Genomic DNA, 22,222 nt, shown 5'->3' on the forward strand with positions numbered 1-22,222 from the left:
CTTTGAATCACGCCAAACAAGTGTACAGTCCAGGAAACTACAGAGGTCAGCCCCTCCTATTTCCTCCCTAGGGGTGGGAGACCCCTCCCATTCACAAAGAGGACGCAGCAGCAGCAGCAGCGTGTATGGGGTTGCCTCGCCTTCCCTCATGGCTGTCCCAGTTCCCTGTAGAATCAAACAAGTCTTTCCCTGCTGCATATACCTTTCCTGGGACACCAGCATCAAAGACTGCACACAGCCGGATTAATTGATCCTTGAAGTCCATCTCTCAGCAATAAAATAATTCCTCATCAGATTCCCTCTCTGTGCTTTTTATAAAGTTTGCCCTTGCAATTTTCTCACTGGAGGAATCCTTTCAGGGGATGAAGATCTCCCTGGCAGGCTGATTGCTTTAATACAGTGTGCAAATGCATATTTTGTGTCTGAATTTATTTTTGGCCCTACACATTAAAGGGGAGTGGGAGATATCAGCTCCTTAACTGCATTAAGAGAGAGCATTACAGTTCTGAATATTTAACCACAGAATACATTTTTCAGCCATAGGATTTCAAACTAGAGATTCATGTCCTGTGCAGATTAAGGAAGGATCAAACATAGAGAATGCAGTGCATTTCAGAGTCTCTTTGTTAACAACTTGGTTTTTCAGCTGGCAACTCCTTTGCTGGTTTATTGATGGACCATTAAATCAGAAAATTATTTAATTTTTTATTGATTCATTTATTAAATTTCTATACCGCCCTATACCCACAGGTCTCAATATAAAATGACAACATAAAATGATAATATAAAAACACAAAATGCATAGTAAGAATAAAAACAAGAACAACCCAGTAACGCCCCCATCTCCTACTTGAAAATGTTTGCAGTCTGCAGCTTTTTCCCAAAGAAGCATATTGGGCCAAGGGTGGCCCTGCCAAAACAATGCCATGCAGAGGTGGGAGTCTGGGTTAAGCTACAAAAACAGCATTTGGCAGCATTCAGGTCCACAAGTTCGGCCAGTTTCTGGCTGCAAGACGTGCTGGGGAAGAGCAGTATTCCAGTGTTTGACTTAAAAATTCTCTTTATTGAAGTAAAACTGGACGTTTCTGGGATCTAGGCTGGAGTGTTGATGGCAGTACTTTTGCAGAGTCTTAGCCAGGCTCTCTGGTCCACACAGAAACACACCTACTACAGACCTGCAAACCCCAAGGAAGAAGCAATTAATGTCAGGAAACAAAGCTTACTAATGGATTGCTTTGAGGAAAGGGAGAAGGGAAGAATAATGTGCAGCAATGTTGTGCAAGCTGAATCATTCCATTTAGATGACAGAATCTGGGTGCCTTTTCTGCGGAATTCCCTACAAATGGGAGCAATAGAAAGGAAATCTATATGTATAGCTATGGTCTCCGCTCCAACAACCTGGGTATACAGCAGCAGACCTCACCTGGGATGGGCAGCTGCCACCACTGAGAATTCATTGCTCCACATGGGCCTCCCAAAGAAAGTTTTCTGCCGCAGGCCCGTCACCATGTCGGTGGACCTGTCAAAGTTGACCGCTGCGTGACCAACCTACAAAAGCAGCAAAAAATTGGGCAGGCCTCACAGCAGCTGCATAAATATTCCATACAATTTCTTAAAATTGACCCTTCAGCTGCTTTCTGATGTTCATGCTAATGGGCTAATTTATGGACCTCAGCACAGTAGTTTTCACAGTAGTGCCACCCTGGGAGGGGGGTAACAAAGTGGCCCGCTGCCTCCCCCCCAGTTGTAGAGCTGCCGAAGGCCGCCCGTGCGCAGTCCTGCCCCAGGGGCCGGAGAGGCTTCCTCCACCATTGTCTGCTCCACAAACTATAGAAGCTTTGTCCCCTAGGTATCTGAACAAGCACTCTGCTCCCAAAGGAACCTGCCGAGGCCATTTTCTGAGGCTCTGCTCCAGAGGCAAGGGGCTATGGTATCACTTTTAAGGAGGAAAGTTTGTGCAGATTATGGGGAAATGAGCTTCAAATAACCAACATGCTTAAGTCTAATTAATACAGGAAGGGGTTAATAGCATAGACTAAGCTGTTCTGCCAGGCTTAGGTATATCCACTTCCCCTTACCTTGGGAGGAACTAGGTAATCAAGCTTTTACTGTCCCCTAGTCTACCTGAGAAGCTCAGCGGGTAAAGAGGTTGGACGTGGTTGCTTCTGCTCAAATTCATGGCTGTTGCATGCCATTCCTGTGTTCTGATACTAATAATTTAGGAACTTTCACCATTTTGTAACTAAGCTTAGTTTTACAGCCTGTGCAACTATTCTGAAGTACATAGACCTTTGGGGAGTTTGTTAGTAAACTATTTCTTAACTTACCACACGTGTGGTCTTTTTCCTATACTTGGGGATGAGGGAAACTTTGGAAGGGAACTTTTTAGGGAGCGTTTTGGAACTCACTTTAAAGAGCACATATTAAAGTTTTACAACCTATATTTCCATGCTTTACTTTGCTACATGTTTTGTGACTTTAAATCTCTGCTGGAGTTCTCTCATCAAAGAGTACTTGCAGCTTCTCCTGCAAGTTCCAAAGATCTCAGAAGTCTGCTCTGCAGTAACTTGAAACAAGGCTTTTAGTGTGGCTGCCCTTGTAAGCCTACAATTTATGCAAGGGTTCTGTTCCCAGGAACCACATACTAACGTCCAAGCACATGAAGCCAGGAAAACACCTTAAAACAGGGGTCAGCAAACTTTTTCAGCAGGGGGCTGGTCCACTGTCCCTCAGACCTTGTGGGGGGCCGGACTATATTTTTTTGGGGGGGGGGAATGAACGAATTCCTATACCCCACAAGTAACCCAGAGATGCATTTTAAATAAAAGGACACATTCTACTCATGTAAAAGCACCAGGCAGACCCCACAAATAACCCAGAGATGCATTCTAAATAAAAATACACATTCTACTCATGTAAAAACATGCTGACTCCCGGACCATCTGCGGGCCGGATTTAGAAGGCGATTGGGCCACATCCGGCCCCCGGGCCTTAGTTTGGGGACCCCTGCCTTAAAGCAACCCGTAAAACAACCCAAAAATGTAATAAAAACAAACCTGCACCTCCTCTTTCTCAGATCACCTCCTCTTTCTGTCTGTTTGCTCTCCATGCTTTTGCACAGCCCTATCTCACTCTCCAGCTCCAACTCTCTGACGATGCCCAAACACGCTCCCAAGGTGAGTGCAATGGCTAATGCCAACTGCTGTGTTCCATTCTCCCACCTCCTAATGTTTTTCAACGGTGTATTTTGATTTTCTCAGCATTATCTCTATCTACCTACCTACCTACCTACCTATTTATTTATTTCAGATACCTGCATAGGGATGCCATCACATAAGAAAAATGATTTTAAGTTGCGGTCTTACTGCATTGATACTTCTCTCTGAAATCTAGTATTATTTCCATATTTGCACCAATACCTTTTATGCAAATCAATCCCATCTTTTATCAACTTTTTGTGTGTGTGAAGCTAATCTCTCTTTTTGGGCAATGCACAACTGGCCACCCTAACCTCTGGCCATCCACGTATTGTTGGATTCCAACTCCCAGCAGCTCCAGCAGCGGACAGGGATGACCAGAGTTGTGGTGGCACAGCAGCAACCAGAAAGTGCCGCTGCCTCATAGCTGCTCTAAAAGAGACTGGTACTTGAAAGTGCCTTGGAACTTCAGCCCTTGCAAAAGGACAATGTGGTACATTGCTGACATCACAAATGAAAGCTGCTGCACGTTTTGTGCGTGTTTCCTTTGACAGAAGGATCGGGGCACTTTCAGAAGCTTGCTCTTCTGAGAAGGGTGTGTATAGCCTGCCAATGGAAGTAAAGTTCACAAGGGGGATGCTGCGTGACTCACCATACTGCTGTTCCAGCCTGTGAGGTAGAGATGGTAGCTGAGCATGCCTGCTCTGCCAGACTCATCCATCTCTTGTTCCAGAGAGGCCAGCAGATCCCTGAACCAGGCAAAGGCCCCTGTCTCTCGACAGATCCAGTAGAAGTAAATCTTAAGAACACAGGAACACAGAGGAAGAGAAGAGCTATTGAAACTGGAGACAACTTTTAAGACAATGGTTTGCAACGAGTAGGTTGGTTAGCTGACTGTGGAAGGCACCAGCGGCTTTGCAATGTTTGCTGCTGCTTTTTTTCTTTTTCTAATGTGAAGTAGAAGGATTATAGGGGATGAAGCAAGAGAGAGGCTATGGGTATAATACAAATTTATACTGGTTGTGTAATAGCTTAGTTGCCGTGTCTTCCTTCGCACCCGGGAACGTAAACTTGGTGCTACGAATTATACACATCTCTGCTTCCCAGAGCTTCATAATGAGAACAAATGCTTCTCCTTAACCTTTATAACTGTTAACTGGGAAACACAAAGATTTAGCACAGCAAGGGCATTTTAGAATTAGACCCAGTTCCATTTTACACATACACCCAGTGCTACACCCCCTCCTGGCGGTACTCAAGGCAAGGGTACTCAGTACTGGCAACTTTTTTTTACCAAAGGTTAAAAACATGGCACATACTGTAAAAACTTCATGGTGAGAAGCATCACCATTTTAATTTTAATTTTTAAAAGCACTGCATACTGCCCATCCCATCTTTGTGTTTGTCTTTTGGTTGCAAAATGATTTTTTAAAATGTTTGTTTTTCATTTTAAAGGCACAGGAAAGGCAAAGTTTCAAAGGAAAACTAAAAGGTGAAGAGGAAGTTTTGTTCAGGAAATTTTTGCAGGGGAGGGTCAAAGATTCAGCCTAGTTAACCAGGCGAGGTGTGTTTTCATGGTGCCCGGTGTGTGTGTGTGTGTGTGTGTGTGTGTGTGTGTGTGTGTGTGTGTGCAGGGGCGGGTGTGGAGGGCAACGTGAGGAAGACACAGCAGGGCAGGCATGCACCCTTCCAATCAGTCCAATGTGACTGATTTTGAGGGGTGCATGCCTGTTGCATCCTCCTCACACCACCCTGCCAACGCCACCAGAAAAATGCACCCAGCAGGCCCACTCACACGACGCCCCCCAGTCCAACTTATTGCTTTATTAAAACTTTAAGAAAAAGCTGGGGGAGGGGAACCTGTCTGCAGCTTGTTGCTTAGCAATGTTTAAGCGTTCCACCCAGGTTGGGCCAGTTAAAGTCCATGAGTTTTAAAAGTTGTTTAGTGGAGGCAACCAAAGAAAAACAGACATCCATTTAGTGACAGAGGTCGAGTTAAGGAGGAGGGCTTGGTTTGACTGGGTAGCTTTCCCACTTTTTCCCCATAGTGCAGGCAACCATCTGTGCCATCACAGAGACCTTTTAAGAAGATACAACAGAGCCATGGTTGCCTATGATGTTATACTCATTACTTCTGCCCTGTTTTGTTTTGTTCAAATGGGCGCAGCAGGTTTTCAAAAAATGCAAATACTGTAGGAGAAACCTTTCACAAAAATGCCAACTAATATGCCTCAGTACAGCTTAGCCATTAGGCTTTATGTGACAGTTCAATGTGCTTGTACCAATGCTAATTATCTACCTTGCACTATCATCTTCCTCATGGTGCTAGATAAGACAGCTAGTAATTTGGAAGGTGCTTCATGTACTCTGTAGAGTTTGTGATATGAGTTTGTGGGGAACAAGCCAAAGCTGGGATAGCTCAGTTGGTAGAACATGAGACTCATAAACTCAGGGTTGGGAGTTCGAGCCCCACGTTGGGCAAATGATTCCTGCATTGCGGGGGGTTGGACGATATGACTAGTGTGGTCCCTTCCAACTCCACAGTTGTATGATTCTAACTCCTGCACCCAGCAAATGTTAAAATCTAAGCCAGGCTGGTTCCATCAATAGAGACAAAGGGGAGATAACCCATTAAGAAAGCCATCAACCAAGCCAGCAAACCAAGCCAGCAAATGGGTGGAACCCCGCCATGGTCTTTGGGAAGATAGCAGAAGACAGTGTGAGAGTTTCTAGGAATGAGTTTCAGGACTGCAGAATGAGATGATGTGAGCTGGAGGAAAATTAGTTGCAGTTTGCAAGTGGCAGAAAATTTGAGAAAGGGGGCTCAGAGTACAATATGCTAGAAGCTCCTCCATCATAGGCTCAGGTTGTGTGTGTATATGTGTAAATAAACCATATATCCAAAAGGCACCACTGCCTGTGCCTCGTTTCCAAAGGAAACACGAACCCTGGGTAACTGCCTGGACCCCTGGAATCTCAGACCACTCAGAGACTGGGATGACATGTAACAGTCTGAAAGCTTTTAAGTGCACTAATAAATCCAAATGGTTGGCACTTTTGAGAACAAGTTCCATTTCTTTTTCATTTCATTGCATCTTTCTGGTTTATTGAAGTGTGTTTCTGGCTTGTACATATTTGAAGCAATCCAAAACCTGCATAATTGTTTGGAAAAGAGGTGGGTGGTGATGCAATTACATTTCCAGTCATTTTCAATATTCTGAGCGGGGACGGGGGGTGGGGTGGGAATATAACCTGTCCCTAGTTTGAGACTGCAAGATACTATGTGTCAGAGGGAGTCTTCACTCCCTGCAACTCAAAGACTAGCATTCTCTAGCAAACCAAATTTGTTTCATATTGGTCTCAGTGCAATGGGGCGATCCCACCATACCGTTTTTGTTTGGAGACCCTGGTCACCATGCTGGAACTTGTACCAGATGGATTTCAGCACAGAGGCAAATGGTGTCACTCCAATCCCAGCTCCCACCAACATGGCCACCTCGTACTGGAACACATCTTCGCTGGCAGTGCCAAAGGGACCATCTACTTCAATCCTGGAAAGTTGAGAAAATCTATGTGCTGCATAGAACTTTGTGCACACAAAAAATTTAGTTCCACAAACTGAATCAATAATCAATTTATTACTGAAAGTATGCAGCCTTTCAGGGAGAGCCTTCTCAAGAAAGTCTGCAAAAGATAGTTTACCTTAATCAGGAATGTTATTCCGGTGCATTCCACATTTAATGCTTCCAGGCCAAATGATCCAGATCACCCCAAATGATCTTCCTTTTACCCATAGACCTCACCTATGAGCAGTTCTGCTGTGCCTATCCACCAACGTTTCCCCCAGTCCTTTTGCCTTCTCCTCACCCTGCCTCCAAATCCCTCCTTCAGTGGCCCAATGCAAACTTTGTTCTAATGATGGAAATATTTTGGGATTTGTACAGCAGTTTCTTTCCTGTTTGGCTGGACTGTCTTGATATTTCTCTTCTCCAAAGCCCTTCGCATCTGCAGGCCAGGCAGTAACAGAGCAGCTCATGTACCTTAGCCTGAGCATAACAGGGAGGTTGCTGCTGCTTCACCCTCCAATGGCCTCAACGAAGGCAAATGGTTGCTGGTTTATACAGCTACTCACCTGGGCATCACTGGGTTCGGCTGCTTAAAGTTGTCAATCAGAGCCTCTGTCCAATCGCCTGCTGCCCTGATGTGGACAGAGAATAACTTTTCCTCTGGAGCAGATGTGAGGGTGAATGGATGCCACTCCAAATAGTAGATGGAAGGGCAGTTGAGGAAAACATACTGCCCTACTTCCATGCTGAATCCTTTCTTGTACAACTGCAGCTCAAGGACATTTGAAGGGTGCATGATGGCCTGCAAACAAAAGTCACGCTGACATCGAAAGGGTGAGGAAAACTCCCTCTACCATCCCAAAGGAAATATTAATTAGACTTCATAGTAGCTGGCCTTCTTCTGGGTCCAGATGGAAACCAAGAACATGCCAGAAATCTCAATGCCTGAGGTCTTTTCCTGGCACTTAAAAGCATCTAAGAGGCAACAGACAAGCCACCTGACTACAAAAGTTCGCTATTGCAAGCCCACACGCTAAACCCTGTCCCTGGAGCCTTCCCCCACCCACCGCAAGATGCTGAGATGGGGGCAGGGCGATGGCCACCCTGTAGCCAAGGTGGGTGGCACCCTGGTCCCAGGAAGCCCTGTGCAGTGTCGCAAACCCCACCCACCTCTTGGAGGACGTGAGCGGTAACTGTCATTTTGGCACCTGCTGAAGATGCCAAAGATTTTTATGGGAGACTTTTATCCTGGCTTGCATCTCTATTGGATTTTAATTGGTTTGATATACGGTTTATTGTTGTTGGTTACTCTTTTAAGATTTTTTAAATATTCATATGACTTGTTTAAAATTGGTTTTTATATATGCAAAAAATTTCACCGCTTTTAAAACATGCCATTTGTCTTTTGTTGTTGTACTGTAAATTGTATTGGGTGCTTCATGGGAAGTCATAAATAAATAACCTGTGACTCAAGGATCTCACAGCAAGCAACAGCCACAGGCTTCCACATTCCCACATTATGCTCAGTGTGCAGAAGTAACAAAACTCATTTATTTATTATTTAATGTATTAAATTTGTATGCCAACCTTCATTCGAAGGGCAGTTTACAGTATAAAGACACATAACATAATACTGTACAGTGGAACCTCAGTTTTCAAACGTAATCCATTCCAGAAGACCATTCGACTTCCAAAATGTCCGAAAACTGATAACTGAAAGCGTAAGCCTCAATACAATAGGGAAACTCAAAACGGAATCTGCATGGCATGTTCGGCTTCTGAAAACTGTTTGAAAACCGAAGCAGTTACTTCCAGGTTTATGGTGTTCGAAAGCCGAAACATTTGTCAGTGGAGATGTTCAACAACTGAGGTTCCACTGTAACAAACGGAACAATAACCCAACCACCACACACACAGTTTAAAAAGCCATAGTTTCTTTAATTAGTCAAAGGCCTAGGGGAAGAGGAATGTTTTTGTCTGGTGCCTAAAGAGGTGTAATGAAGGTGCCAGGCAAGCCTCCCTGCGGAAAGCATACAACAAATGGGGAATATTCGATTGGGAGCTGACCAGAGTGGCTGGGGAAACCCAACCAGATGGGTGAGGTATAAATATATTATTATTATTATTATTATTATTATTATTATTATTATTATTATTATTACCATTATTGATGTGTTAGGGAATTTTCAGGGTTCAAGCCTGATACAAAGGGCTGCCTGGAAACAGCCAACTGAATCTGGACACAAATTGTCAACAAAACAGGCCATCTTTATTGAAAAAGCATTGCAATGCATTCCAACTCGCTCTCACCAAGCAGGCGGGGCACCCCGAAAAAACAAAAAAATTGCACCTCTATTTCTACTAAGCAGATGTCATGTGACACCAAGGTTGCAGAGCAGAATCTTTTCCTCATAAGGTTTCTGCCTTCTCCCCTATTCATTTATTCCTCACCAGACTATCTTAACAAATAATAAATCCTTGAGATAAGAGTTGAAGCCTACAGTGTTCTTTGTCAAGGATTCCAGCTGTTATCTATTCACAGATTGGCTATAGGGCAGGCATGTCCAACACAGGTAGATGTGTTCCTGGTAGATCTCTGGCCCCTCAGTGATCTACTCCCCCCCCCCAAAAAAACCTCAATAACTTTGGCTTCCCCCAAAAAACTCAAGAACTTTGCCTTTCCTAAAAAAGCTCAGCAACTTTTGCTTCCAGGCAAAAAAGTAGGCCATCAGATTAAGTTCCACTATTGGACTGGGGATTCAGGATCCTCAACTGTGTTTTATATAATCAACTTTTGATTATGTTCTGTGTATATCACAATGCTCATTCAGTTCCATTCATTCAGATATTCAGTTCCATTCATTCATTTGCTCCCTAAAAAAAAGCTCAGCCACCGTGGCTCCCCCCCCAAAAAAAACCTCAACAACTTTGTTTGCCTCTCACAGAGCTACAATTCCCGACAACCATAACAAACAACAGTTCCATGATTCTTTGGGGGAAGGTGTCTTGAGGCACACTTAATGTATCCTATGTATCCAACTCAAAGTGAAGAAGAAGAAAGAAGAAAGAAGAAAGAAGAAAGAAGAAAGAAGAAAGAAGAAGAAGAAGAAGAAGAAGAAGAAGAAGAAGAAGAAGAAGAAGAAGAAGAAGAAGAAGAAGAAGAAGAAAGAGGAAAGTAGAGATGCTTACCTTTACAACAACCACCTTCTGGCAGGAACGCCAAATCCTCAAGGCTCTCTCAAAGGCATAGAGAATTATCGGGGCCAACACCCACTTCCAGGACTTTAAAGAAATAACATCCATGTTAGAATGGCAGTTTCATTGCAGGGCCAGCATTTCCCCACTCTTGTGAAACCTTCCACCTTTGTCACTTCAGTGCTTTCCTCGTGTTGCATGTCATTCTTACCTCAGCAGGAAGACCCTCAAACTCAGGCACTTTGCAAAGATGAGTGCTGCTGCCTTGAGCCCACTCTGTATACTGCCCAGCACAGAGCTTAGGATTGCTCTCCTCCAAGCTTTTGTCTGTCTGCCCACGAACAAGACCTCTGAAAAAAAGAGCAGAACCATCAAAACTGAAAATCTGAAAGAAAGGAACAAAAGCCCAGCAGTGGAAAAGGAGGTTTGCTCATACAGGCCATGTGGGCTAAGCAAACCTTTGCAATGGACCCTTTCAGCTCATATTGTGTTTGGTTTTCGGTTGTAATGTGTGGGTTACGAAAAGGCTGCTCTTTGCTTTAAATCAGCAGTGGGGAAGTGTGCACATAGAAACACGTATTAGTGAAAATAACATTAAAATGCATCATATGTGGATCAATTGTTTCGCAAAAAAAATGTGTATATTACGCAAAACAACACAACAAGATGTGCATGTTAGGAGAAATTTGCACTAAAAAACTAATGAATTTTCAGGAAGACTACTTAAAACACACACACACACACACACACACACACACAGACAGACAGACAGCTGTAGATTTGTGGAGAGCTTAACATTATGCTTGGGGGAAAGAGGAACATGAAATGGTTAGATTTGCCCACTCCTAGCTAGCCTATCCCACAACTGCAGAAGTGCCTTACGCAATGCCATGGATGATGAGGCCCAGAAAGTAGATAACAAAGAGATGATGGGTGTACCAGAAGACCTCAAAGTAGTTTCTGCGGATGAACTCCATAGAAGAAGTGACCATAAGGATGAAGGACAAAGTGATGATCACACCTGTTAGACCAGGAATGGTGGTGAATGCCACATACAAGGGTGTCTGCAGATGAAAGCCAGATTATGACATGTAAAGCTGTGCTGGATAAAAGCTCTGGCTTACAGGCAAGGTTTAATTATGACATTTATATACAGTGGTACCTCGGTTTACAAACACAATTAGTTCCGGAAGTCTGTACTTAACCTGAAGCAAACTTTCCCATTGAAAGTAATGGAAAGTGGATTAATGCGTTCCAGACAGTCCGTGGAGTACTTAAACTGAAGCGTACTTAACCTGAAGTGAACTTTCCCATTGAAAGTAATGGAAAGTGGATTAATCTGTTCCAGACGGGTCCGCGGAGTACTCAACCTGAAGCGTACTTAACCCGAAGTATGAGTGTAATTGGTTCTGGAAGTCCGTACTTAACCTGAAGCGTACATAACCTGAAGCGAACTTTCCCACTGAAAGTAATGGAAAGTGGATTAATCTGTTCCAGACAGGTCCGCGGAGTACTTAAACTGAAAATACTCAAACCGAGGCGTACTTAAACCGAGGTATGACTGTACCACCTTTTCTCCCAGGAGCTCAAGGTAGTGTACTGTACATGGTCTTTGACACTGAAAGATAGTTGTATACATGAAGGAGCATCTCCATCCCCATCGCTCAGCATGGACACTGAGGTCCAGCTCTGAGGCCTTCTGGTGGGTTCTCTCATTGCAAGAAGTGAAGTTACAGGGAACCAGGCAGAGGGCCTTCTCAGTAGTGGTGCCTACCCTGTGGAATACTCTCCCATCAGATGTCAAACAGACATACAAATATTTTACTTTTAGAAGACATCTGAAGGTGGCCCTGTATAGGGAAGCTTTTAATGTATCATTTTTTTATATACTCTATTGGAAGCCGCTTAATAATAATAATAATAAGAGTTAGGTTAGGTTGAGAGATAGTGATTGGTCCAAGCAAGGCTGAGTGGGGTGCCTTCTTCATAAGTGCTATAGACTCTTAGGTTGCGTTCACACATCCTGGTAACCCAGAACATACAAGCGTGCCACTGAAATTCTCCTTAAAAAAAACACCAATGAACTAATAACACCCAGATGAAAACTAATCAACAGTAGACTCTAAATGGAACAAAAGGCACAACACTGACAGTCTAATAATCCAAAAGGAAAGAAAGCTTTCAGCAAGGCTGAAGCACCAGCAACTTTCCCTTTCAGAACTTCAGTGATGCTTATTGAACAAAGCTTGTGAGGCACCAACCGTAGTGTTTGAATGGATGGGGTTTAGCCACAACCCATCGTCCTCATGTAAGTGAGAGAGGGTGGAAGCCAGGTCTCCGTCTGTTGCTTGCTTGGCACAGTTGTACCACTCAAAGTTGAGCAGGTGAGCAATGATGTGAACCGCTGGAAGAGAGGGCAAGAAAAACCTGAACCGCATCCTTACTGACACCAGCAAAGAGGCTATTTCTATACTGATGTTATCTTTCTATACTAATTGGGCTAAATGCACATAGCTGTCTGCCCTTGCTGGCTCATTGTGTATGTGTAGTATACACAAAAAGTAGCAGGTGTGATGACAATTATTATACAACAAACCAATAACACCAAAACTGGCTTATGAATATAAAGGACAAGTTTACTAGAATATAAACTCATAAACCTACTAAACAATGAGCAATTCGCTCTACATGGAGCTACCTTTGAAGGTGACCCGGAAACTACAACTAATCCAGAATGCGGCAGCTAGGACCCGGAGACCAGTGCACTAAAAGCACTGGAACTGATCCAAGAGTTTGGGCAGCTTGCAGGATTTAAATTGAATAAAATGAAAACCAAAGTATTGGGGGAAAATTTAACACCAGAGGAAGTAAAAAACATTCAGGAGGTTACAGGTTTGAAATTTGTTAAAAATGTGAAATACCTGGGTGTAAACATGACTGTGAAGAATATTAATTTATTTAAAAACAACTATGATAAATTATGGATGAGATTAAGCATGATCTAGAAGGGTGGACTAATCTGAAATTGTCTTTAATGGGTCGAATCTCAGTGATAAAAATGAATGTATTGCCAAAAATGCTGTTTTTATTTACCAATTGTTGATAATGTGGGATGCTTCAAGGAATGGCAAAAGGCTCTATCAAAGTTCATATGGCAAGGGGAAAAAACCAAGAAGAAGAAGAAGATTGGAAAAAATTTAAAGTGTATTTAAGAAATAAACATATCATTGAAAAGAATTAATAGAAGTTTAGGAGGTACAGGGAGGTTGTAGAAATAAAAGATGTTTAGATAAATATGGATATGGAGGTGTAGTTATAAATAAGCAGTATGTGTGAGATTTTGTGTTATGATATAAGATAAGATTAGAAAAAGAATAGTTATAAGGTAAACAAGGTATAAGAATAAGATTTAGAAATTACTACAGAGGATTTACAATGTAACACAGTTGGAAGGGACATGAGGAAGTCACAGCCATTAGAATTGATATAAGCTGAAGTTTTGAAGTTTTTCTTTTTCTCGTCTTTTTGTATTTTGTATTTTGGTATTTTGTATTTTTTGTATACTGTATTTTTTGTATTTTGTCATTTTTTCTTTGTCTTTCTTTGTTACAAAATAATAAATATATTTGAAACAGAATGCGGCAGCTAGACTGGTGACAGGGGGCGGCCGCCAAGACCATATAACACCAGTCCTGAAAGACCTACACTGGTTCCTAGTACATTTCCGAGCACAATTCAAAGTATTGATGCTGACCTTTAAAGCCCTAAACGGTCTCGGTCCAGTATATCTGAAGGAGAGTCTCCACCCCCATTGTTCTACCCGGACACTGAGGTCCAGCGCCGAGGGCCTTCTGGTGGTTCCCTCACTGCGAGAAGCCAAGTTACAGGGAACCATGCAGAGGGCCTTCTCGGTAGTGGCACCTGCCCTGTGGAACGCCCTCCCACCAGATGTCAAAGAGAACAACTACTACCAGATTTTAGAAGACATCTGAAGGTAGCCCTGTTTAGGGAAGCTTTTGATGTTTGATGGATTGTTGTATTTTAATATTTTGTTGGAAGCCGCCCAGAGTGGCTGGGGAAAGCCCAGCCAGATGGGTGGGCTATAAATAAATAAATAAATAAAAATTATTTTTATTAAATAAATATATTATTATTATTATTTTGATTTTGATTTCTCTAGAACAGAAGTCATTTTACCTGTGTGCAGGGCAATCATGTAGGCCACCAGCTTGTGGAAGGTCAAATTGTGATCTAGTTGTTTCCTCATGGTGCGTCTGCAACACTGAATGGAAACAAAAAAAACAGGCCAGCTAGCAGACTGGGATGTAAAATTCAATGTGGGTATTACACAGGGTGGGGACCCCAGCATTGCCCCCAACGTCACCCAAAGGATCACCCAAGCAATGCTCATCTGCCTCACACCTGACATGAAAGCAATTTCAAAGCAGGAATCAGGAGCTTAACAGGAGATTGCTCCTTTGCAAACAGGACTCCCTGTGATATGCAGCTGATCAGCAGAAGGGAATGGAAGAAATTATTTGGATTATTGTTACAATTGTAACATGATGATGATGAGGGGGCTGGAGGAAATGGTTTGGGTTGTTGTAGTAGTACAGTGGTACCTCGGTTTAAGTACACAATTGGTTCTGGAAGTCTGTACTTAACCTGAAGCGAACTTTCCCACTGTAAGTAATTGAAAGTGGATTAATCCGTTCCAGACGGTCCGCGGAGTACTTAAACTGAACGTACTCAAACCGAAGCGTACTTAAACCGAGGTATGACTGTACAGTACTACTAGTAGTAGTTGTTTCATGTATTTATATTCTGCCTCTCTCCCAAGATTTAAAGGGCTTCTTCCATTCTAATGGCACAGTATGAGAAATACACAGAGAGCTGTATCCAATGTACCACTGTGTTAGCGTCACTTAGCGGTGCACTTGTTTCGCCGGTGAAATGTTTTGCACCTGCAGAACGTTTGTCCCCAAGAGAATCCATAAGTAGGTTGTGGGGCTGAGCTATCTGTTGCACAATGGGTTTCAGCAAGCCACAACTATTGTGTTGGGTTCCTCTCTCTGCACAGCCTTGAAATTCACCTGTCCATTAATACAACAGATATTGGGGTAATAAATAGCCCAGAGGTCCCAAATACCAGGATTTCCTCAGATGATGAAAATTGGACTAAGGAAACCTAGCTGGAAAGGCAGCCTCCTTGACCACATTCACAGTATACATTCACACCATAGCTGCCAAATTTTCCCTTTTCTCGCGAGGAAGCCTATTCAGCATAAGGGGAAATCCCTGTAAAAAAGAGATAACTTGGCAGCTATGATTCACACCACTGTGATACCTCTTTAAACAGTTATTACCGTACCTCCCCCCCAATAATCCTGGGAGCTGTTGGTTGTAAATGTAAGGTGTGAATGTGGCCTCTATGTTTTTTTATTGTAAACCGCCCTGTGATCCTCAGATGAAGGGCAGTATAGAAATTGAATAAATTATAAGTAACAGTGTTCTCGAAGCTACCAACATGAGCCAGACCAGGATGCGGGAGGCAGAGGAAGACAGGAGTGCCTGGCATGCTCTGGTCCATGGGGTCATGAACAGTTGGACACGACTAAACGACTAAACAACAACAAAATAAGTAACGAATTGGAAGTGCAGTTGAGATCAATTTCTTGCTCACCGAGCAGCTGCCCCTCAGAAAGGAGAGAAGGTTCCGGCAAACAGGCAGCAGGATCAGCATGCTGTTGAAGTTGAGGCATTTGGCTGAAGCACGTGCCCAAGGAAGGGCGGACTACAAATAAAAAGAGGAGAAGCTGCAGAAGGGTGGGGTTTTTTTTAAAAAAAAATCATTACAAACTTGTAACTGTTTTATACTCCAGGCTGGCTCTACCATTAGGTAAAGAGAGGCAGCTGCCTCTAGTGTAGGGATGGAGGGGGAGGGGCAGAAATTTGGTTCGGTTTGCATTTTAATATGAAACTCCCCAGTTTGTTCTTCCTGAAACAATATGCAAACCTTAACACAGGCATCTTTCCACTCTCTCACTTTTCCGAATTTTGCGCTACAGTTCTCCAATAAAATAATCGGTAATAAAAATGTGTGCCTATTAGGGGAAAGTGTGCCTTAAACTGCACGTTAGTGAAAATATACATAGAAAAATGCATTGCGTTTGGGAAATTTGTTTGCAAAAAAAAGGTTTATATCCAGAGAAATTTGCACGAAGATGCTAATTAAAGAGAACTTTTAAAAAATAAAAATTGAAATTTACAAACTAATGCAAAATTTTGAAGAGCTGAGGGCTGCCATACGTCAATCAAAATTTTGTGTTTCTGGTTGTTGTTTTAAAAAAGTTCAACAATATGGCAAACCTAGAAGAGCTGAGCTTAAGATCTGGAAAATGAGAAACTGAAATTGATAGGTGGAATATGCTGGGCGGGGGAAAGTAGAAAAGTGTTCAAGGGCATATGACATATGACCTGCTCTATGCAAATCACACTGCATGCCTTGTCTTTTCCTCCCATCTACCTATGCCACTTTTCCTCCTCCACCTGCCTTCTCCTCACACCATGCTCTCAGCCTGTGCACAAGAGCTAACTAGTTGGTAATGCTTGTCATCATTTGTAATTTAGGTAGTTTATTATCCCCAATGGCCAGTTGCAAGGCTTATTTTGCATCAGTCCAATTAGGGCAAATGCGGTGCTATCCCCAACAACATAAGCCAACCCCCAACCAGCCTCGAACTGCTAGGTGGGCAGGAGCTGGGACCGAGCAACAGGAGCTCACCCCATTGCAGGGATTTGAACCGCCGACCTTCTGATCAGCAAGCCCCAGACTCTGTGGTTTAACCCACAGCGCCACCTGGGTCCCTAATTAACAATACATATGGTATTAATCCTGTCAATATACATAGTATTAATCCTGGTATTAATCCTGGCGTGCTCTGGTCCATGGGGTCACGAAGAGTTGGACACGACTAAACGACAACAACAATCCTGTCAATGAATTAGGATTTTCAAACAAGCGTATCTTGCCAAGATTTTTCATCTCCTAAGAACAGAGGCAATCAGAAATTGAGGAGATGGTGCTCACCCCAATGATCTGGCGGGTGTAGAAGTACTTTTCACCTCTGTCAAATGTCAAGAAGTAAACCACAAAGAGGGAAATGTTTACTCCCAGCCAAGCAGCCTAGAGCACAGAAGGAGAAAACATAGTTGAGTTGGCCTACTAAACCCGATACACTTACATTGTTTAGAACATTGGGGGGTTGGGGGAATGGGCAAAGGTTTTAGCCCCATAACTGTCACCTATAATTCCAGTACAACTTCATCCTTTATTTCAAAATAAAAATAGATCACATCATGCAAATGTATGGCAAGAATACCAGTTACATTATTTGAAAGATTATTATAGCAAGGGGCAACTTCTTAAACAGTAGCAGAGATGCAAGTGCGTTTAGAAAATAATCAAATCAATGGCATACTTGTTAGGATATCAGTTAAGATAATTTCTTATAAATACATAAATCACATGGCACAGTGAACACACACTACAGTCATACCTCGATTTAAATACGCCTCGGTTTGAGTATTTTCAGTTTAAGTACTCCGCAGACCCGTCTGGAACGGATTAATCCACTTTCCATTACTTTCAAAGGGAAAGTTCGCTTCAGGTTAAGTACGCTTCAGGTTAAGTATGGACTTCCGGAACCAATTACACTCATACCTCGGGTTAAGTACGCTTCAGGTTGAGTACTCTGCGGACCCGTCTGGAACAGATTAATCCACTTTCCATTACTTTCAATGGGAAAGCTCGCTTCAGGTTAAGTACAGACTTCCGGAACCAATTGTGTTTGTAAACTGAGGTACCACTGTATTTGAATGGGAATGTCCATCAATTGTGTGGGGGCTTAGCCCCCTCAAATATTTTAGGGGGGGGGCAAAGCCAGGAGTTGGCTCCTATGTGCCTTGCATGCAGAAGGTTCTGGGTTCAGTTCCTGAAATATCCAGGAACAGTTCAGCCTCCGGTGCATGACTCTGGGGCAGAGGCCCATCCAGCAGAATGCTCAGGAGAGAGCTCAAATATAGCAGGGTCAGCTATAAAGCAAATGAAGCAATTGCCATCTAAAAAGAGAGAGTCCCATAAAAACCATTTATGTTCAGAGTCTAAGATTAGCTAACTGCTCCACCACTGAGACTGATCTCCTTTTTATTGCTCATCCATCATTGTTTGTGCTCATGACGCTCTGTGTCTCTTATCAATTTCTGATCAGTCAAATACAGACTTAATATGTAAACTACTTACAACTTCTCTACTAGCAGCTGCTTGTTTGACCATATCACATATTTGAACCCCCTTTCCGGTTCAAACTACTTAGGAACTGATCCAGATTACATTAAAAGCAATGGCTGAAAACAGCTGCAGGCTTCAGCAAGCTCTGGAGCTACTGCTCAGGCCATTAGCTGTGTTCCCACAGCCAGCAAATGCCACCCAGTGTGCACAGAAGCAGCAGCCTTGGCAGGGAGGAAGAGAAAATTTGTTGTACTGAGTCAACTTTGCAACTGGCTCCTGGACATTCCTGCACCATCAAGTATGAGGAAGTTAGGATGTTATGGAGGTTTTGAATGGGTTTTCTACTTTCTCTCTTTGCTCTGGTAAATATTGATTTTATTTTATCATTGTAGATAAAGGACTCGTTGCTTGTGACAACACTTGTATTTTGGAACTCCATGCCAATTGATGTGGGAGATGGCCTTCTTGGTGGCTGCTCCCAGGTTTTGGAACTCCCTTCCCAAAGAGGATGGACTGGCTCCTTCCTTGTTGTCTTTCAGCTGGCAAGTATAGACTCCTTTATTCCAGCAGACTATGAGGAACCAATTGTTTTTAAGAAAAGGGTTTTAATAATGTGTTGCACGGTTTGTGTTTGTTTGCTTTAACTATCTGCATTTTAATAGGCCCATTATTTAGACTGTTGCATTCCATGGATAATTACTTTTCAACAGTAATATTGTATGCGCTTTAAGCAACCTGTGCTTTATCTGCATTTGTGAACTGCCTCAAGTCCAGGTTCTGGGGGAAAGACAAGATTTAAGAAGGATATTGACAAGCTGGAATGTGTGCAGAGGAGGGTGACCAAGAAGATCAAGGATCTGGAAACCAAGCCTTATGAGGAGCGGTTGAAGGAGCTGGGTATGGTTAACCTGGAAAAGAGGAGACTGAGAAGAGATGCGATAGCCATCTTCAAGTATCAAACGAGCTGTCCCATGGAAGAGGGAACAAGCTTTTTTTCTCCTGCTCCGGAGGGTAGGATCCAAACCAATGGCTTCAGGTTGCAAGAACATCAAGAAGAACTTTCTGACAGTCAGAGCTGTTTAACAGTGGAACAGTATCCCAAGAGAGGTTGAGGGCTCTACTTCCTTGGAGGTTTTTAAGCAGAGGTTGGCTGGGCCATCTGTCATGTATGAGCTAGTTCAGATTCCTGCATTGCTGGGGATTGAATTAGATGAGCCTCAAGGTCCCTCCAACTCTACAATTCTATGGTTCTTTGAAATAAAATAAATAATATTGACATTGGGCAGGCACCATCACCGTCTTCCATCACTCACCCCTGCGGACACATGATTTAGTTGCATCTGTTATTCAATTTGCTTTAGATGTTTTTAAATGTTTTTGGCAGGTTTTTAAGATGTTCTAAATTTGTTTTTATTAAATTTATTTGTTTTTCTTGTTGTTGCAGAAATGTTTGCCTCCCTAGACTCCTTCCGAAAGAAGGAAAAGATACAAATGTAATAATCAAAATTAATGAATTAATGAATAATAAACAAAATAAATAGACTAAACAGTTGTAAGAACTGAAACGCAGCCATCTTCAAAATTTGCAATACATATCCAAATTTGCAATACGGTTTTCCAGCTAACAATGTTTACAGAAAATACAAGTATGAGGAGAAAACATGCATTAAAATGAAAATGTAAGTGAAAATAACACTCAAAATTGCATTATATTCGGATAAATTACTTGCATAAATGTGTACTTCAGTTAAGACTGGGTTAAAAATGCATTGATTGGGAGAAATTCACTCAAAAATGATGAAGAATTTTAATGAAGATTTTTTTTAAAAGGAAGTCACAAATTGCTGCAGAAATATGGGGAACTGAATATAAGATTGGGGTGGGGAATAGAATTTGTGAGAAATGAAATTGACAGATCATTCCATCCCCAGTCTAGATTCCACTTCACCAGATGCATGAAGTGTTCACTTCAGCTTGCATTTGGCCATGTATTTATAGACATACATGGAGAGGGAGAACATAAAACCAGTTATCTTTCAGGAAAAAAATGATCCATCCTGGAAAACAGAAGATCACTGTCCTAGGGCATCCTCCTAATTGTACAGAAACAAAAAACAGATCCCTTCTACATACATACAGTGCTTTTTTTCCTTTTTAAAAAAAGTTTAGGAGTACCTTCCTACTCATTTTGAAATACTGCCCCTCAATGAGGCCAAATTTAGACTCACAAAATGTTTAGGGGAATGCATATCCCTGCGTCCCCCCAGAAAAGAAGCAATGCATACATATTATGTTAGTAAATGTCAAAAGATACCTTGCATGTTTAACTGGGAGCAGGTGCCTTCTCAATAGTGGCACCACAACTGTAAAATTTCCTTAAAATACCTAAGGTGAGATACCTGTGAGATCAAACAGAAATCCTATTAAGGTACCTTAAGACTTTCATTATTTTGTAGGAGCGATTCAAGCACATACCTAAAACTTAAGCCCCATCTGCACGATAAGATGTAAAACAGCATCATACCACTTTAAACCATCATGGGGACTGTAGTTTGTTATGGGTACTGAGTTATATGGAGACCCCTCTTCCCCTCACAGGGTTACAGAGTGTGGCATCTTCCTTGCTTCTCAAATCTATCCATTTAGAACCTAACAAGAGTTACTTACAATCACAAGAGCTGAAAACCAATGGTTGACGGCCCAGTTCCCCATCATGGAGTCTGCGATGTCTCTTATCTGGCACGCCTGTGACCCTAGGAGGGCTTCCTTTTTTGGAACTGCTCTCACGAGTCCTTATACCTGTAGAGTCTCCTTCTGGGAAATAGAAAATGTGCTTCTTTTCACCTGCTTCATTGATTTTATGAACTGGGCAGGGATGTGATGTCCTAAGCCAAGCCCATAAGTATTGTTGGGTTTTCCCCTGCTCAATTTTTTAAAAGGAAGTGGTTGGTTTCTCTCTCTCTCTTTCTCTCTCTCTCTCTCTCTCTCTCTTTCTCTCTCTCTCTCTCTCTCTCTCTGTGTGTGTGTGTGTTAACTCCAAAAGCTACAAAAATGATTTCTCACCCACTTCGGTTCTGGTAAGTACTTGTTCAGAATAATCAAGATGAGTTCCAAATTCATTATAAACACTTTCTATGAAATTCTTTGAGTACTTCTAAGTGTTTCTTTCATTTAAACATTGTAGTGTGCTTTCTAACCACAGCAAAGGTAAAGGTAAAAGACCCCCTAGATGGTTAAGTCCTGTCAAAGGTGACTATGGGGTGCAGTGCACATCTAGCTTTTCAGGCCTAACCGCAATAACCTCTCAAAGCAACTTAGAAACATAAATCCTTCTAATAAAGGGCTCCTCCAGACTTGTGATATCACATCCACACCTGACATTTAAAGCACTCTCATGCCACTTTAACCATCATGGCTTTCCCCCAAAGAATCCTGGGAACTGTAGTTTGCTAATGAGTCTTCTAACAATTCCATTTAAAGTGGTATAAGAGTGTTTTAAATGTATGGTGTGGATGTGACACTGTTTATTCGCATTCATCCTGATTTGCTTGGTAGCCTATATTGAGCATTCATTCAGATTTGGTTATGACAATGAACATTCATCCTGATCTTGGTTGTGGGGTGTTTAAACATCTTCCTTTTCATCGTTTGTTGTTCCCACACCTTTTAATGCATTTGCTCATCATTTTTCTAATAGCAAAAACTATGGGGTGAAGCTGGTTCATAATGGATTTGTTGTGTTAGAGCAGCAGCGCTTTAATCCACATCAAATGCACAAACTTGAAGTTCCGGTATGTTCTTGAGTCCCTTCTACAAAATAATGTCGGTCTGGACCTTGTGTTATCATGGGCAGGATGATGGCATAGCAACAGCAGGGATCATTCAGTTTGTAATGCAACATAGGGGTGGGGAAGCTGTTTGGTTTCACAAACCATATTGTTATCAGGATCCACTCCACAGGCCAAATTTGACAT

The 22,222-nt window shown here is 42.4% G+C and overlaps 1 protein-coding gene across 2 annotated transcripts; it reads right to left on the minus strand.

Annotated features, from left to right (window-relative positions):
- Positions 1-692: 692 nt before the first annotated feature.
- Positions 693-21,083, minus strand: NOX1 (NADPH oxidase 1). 2 transcript variants are annotated; one of them, XM_060270324.2, is made up of 13 exons: positions 20,916-21,083; positions 17,049-17,144; positions 15,642-15,752; positions 14,156-14,240; positions 12,220-12,362; positions 10,841-11,022; positions 10,170-10,308; positions 9,953-10,045; positions 7,330-7,565; positions 6,586-6,748; positions 3,850-3,996; positions 1,424-1,548; positions 693-1,175 (listed from the first exon to the last, which is right to left on the minus strand). In XM_060270324.2, exons 1-13 carry the CDS (start codon positions 20,961-20,963, stop codon positions 1,049-1,051), a joined length of 1,695 nt encoding a protein of 564 aa, XP_060126307.2. In that variant the 5' UTR covers positions 20,964-21,083; the 3' UTR covers positions 693-1,048. The 2 variants fall into 2 exon arrangements, with proteins under 2 accessions (XP_060126307.2, XP_060126308.1); XM_060270325.2 differs by lacking the exon at positions 1,424-1,548 and having other exon boundaries at positions 982-1,175; positions 20,916-21,054.
- Positions 21,084-22,222: the final 1,139 nt, after the last annotated feature.

Source organism: Zootoca vivipara, chromosome Z2, assembly GCF_965207765.1.
Source record: "Zootoca vivipara chromosome Z2, rZooViv2.hap1.1, whole genome shotgun sequence".
NCBI classification, from domain to species: Eukaryota; Metazoa; Chordata; class Lepidosauria; order Squamata; family Lacertidae; genus Zootoca; species Zootoca vivipara.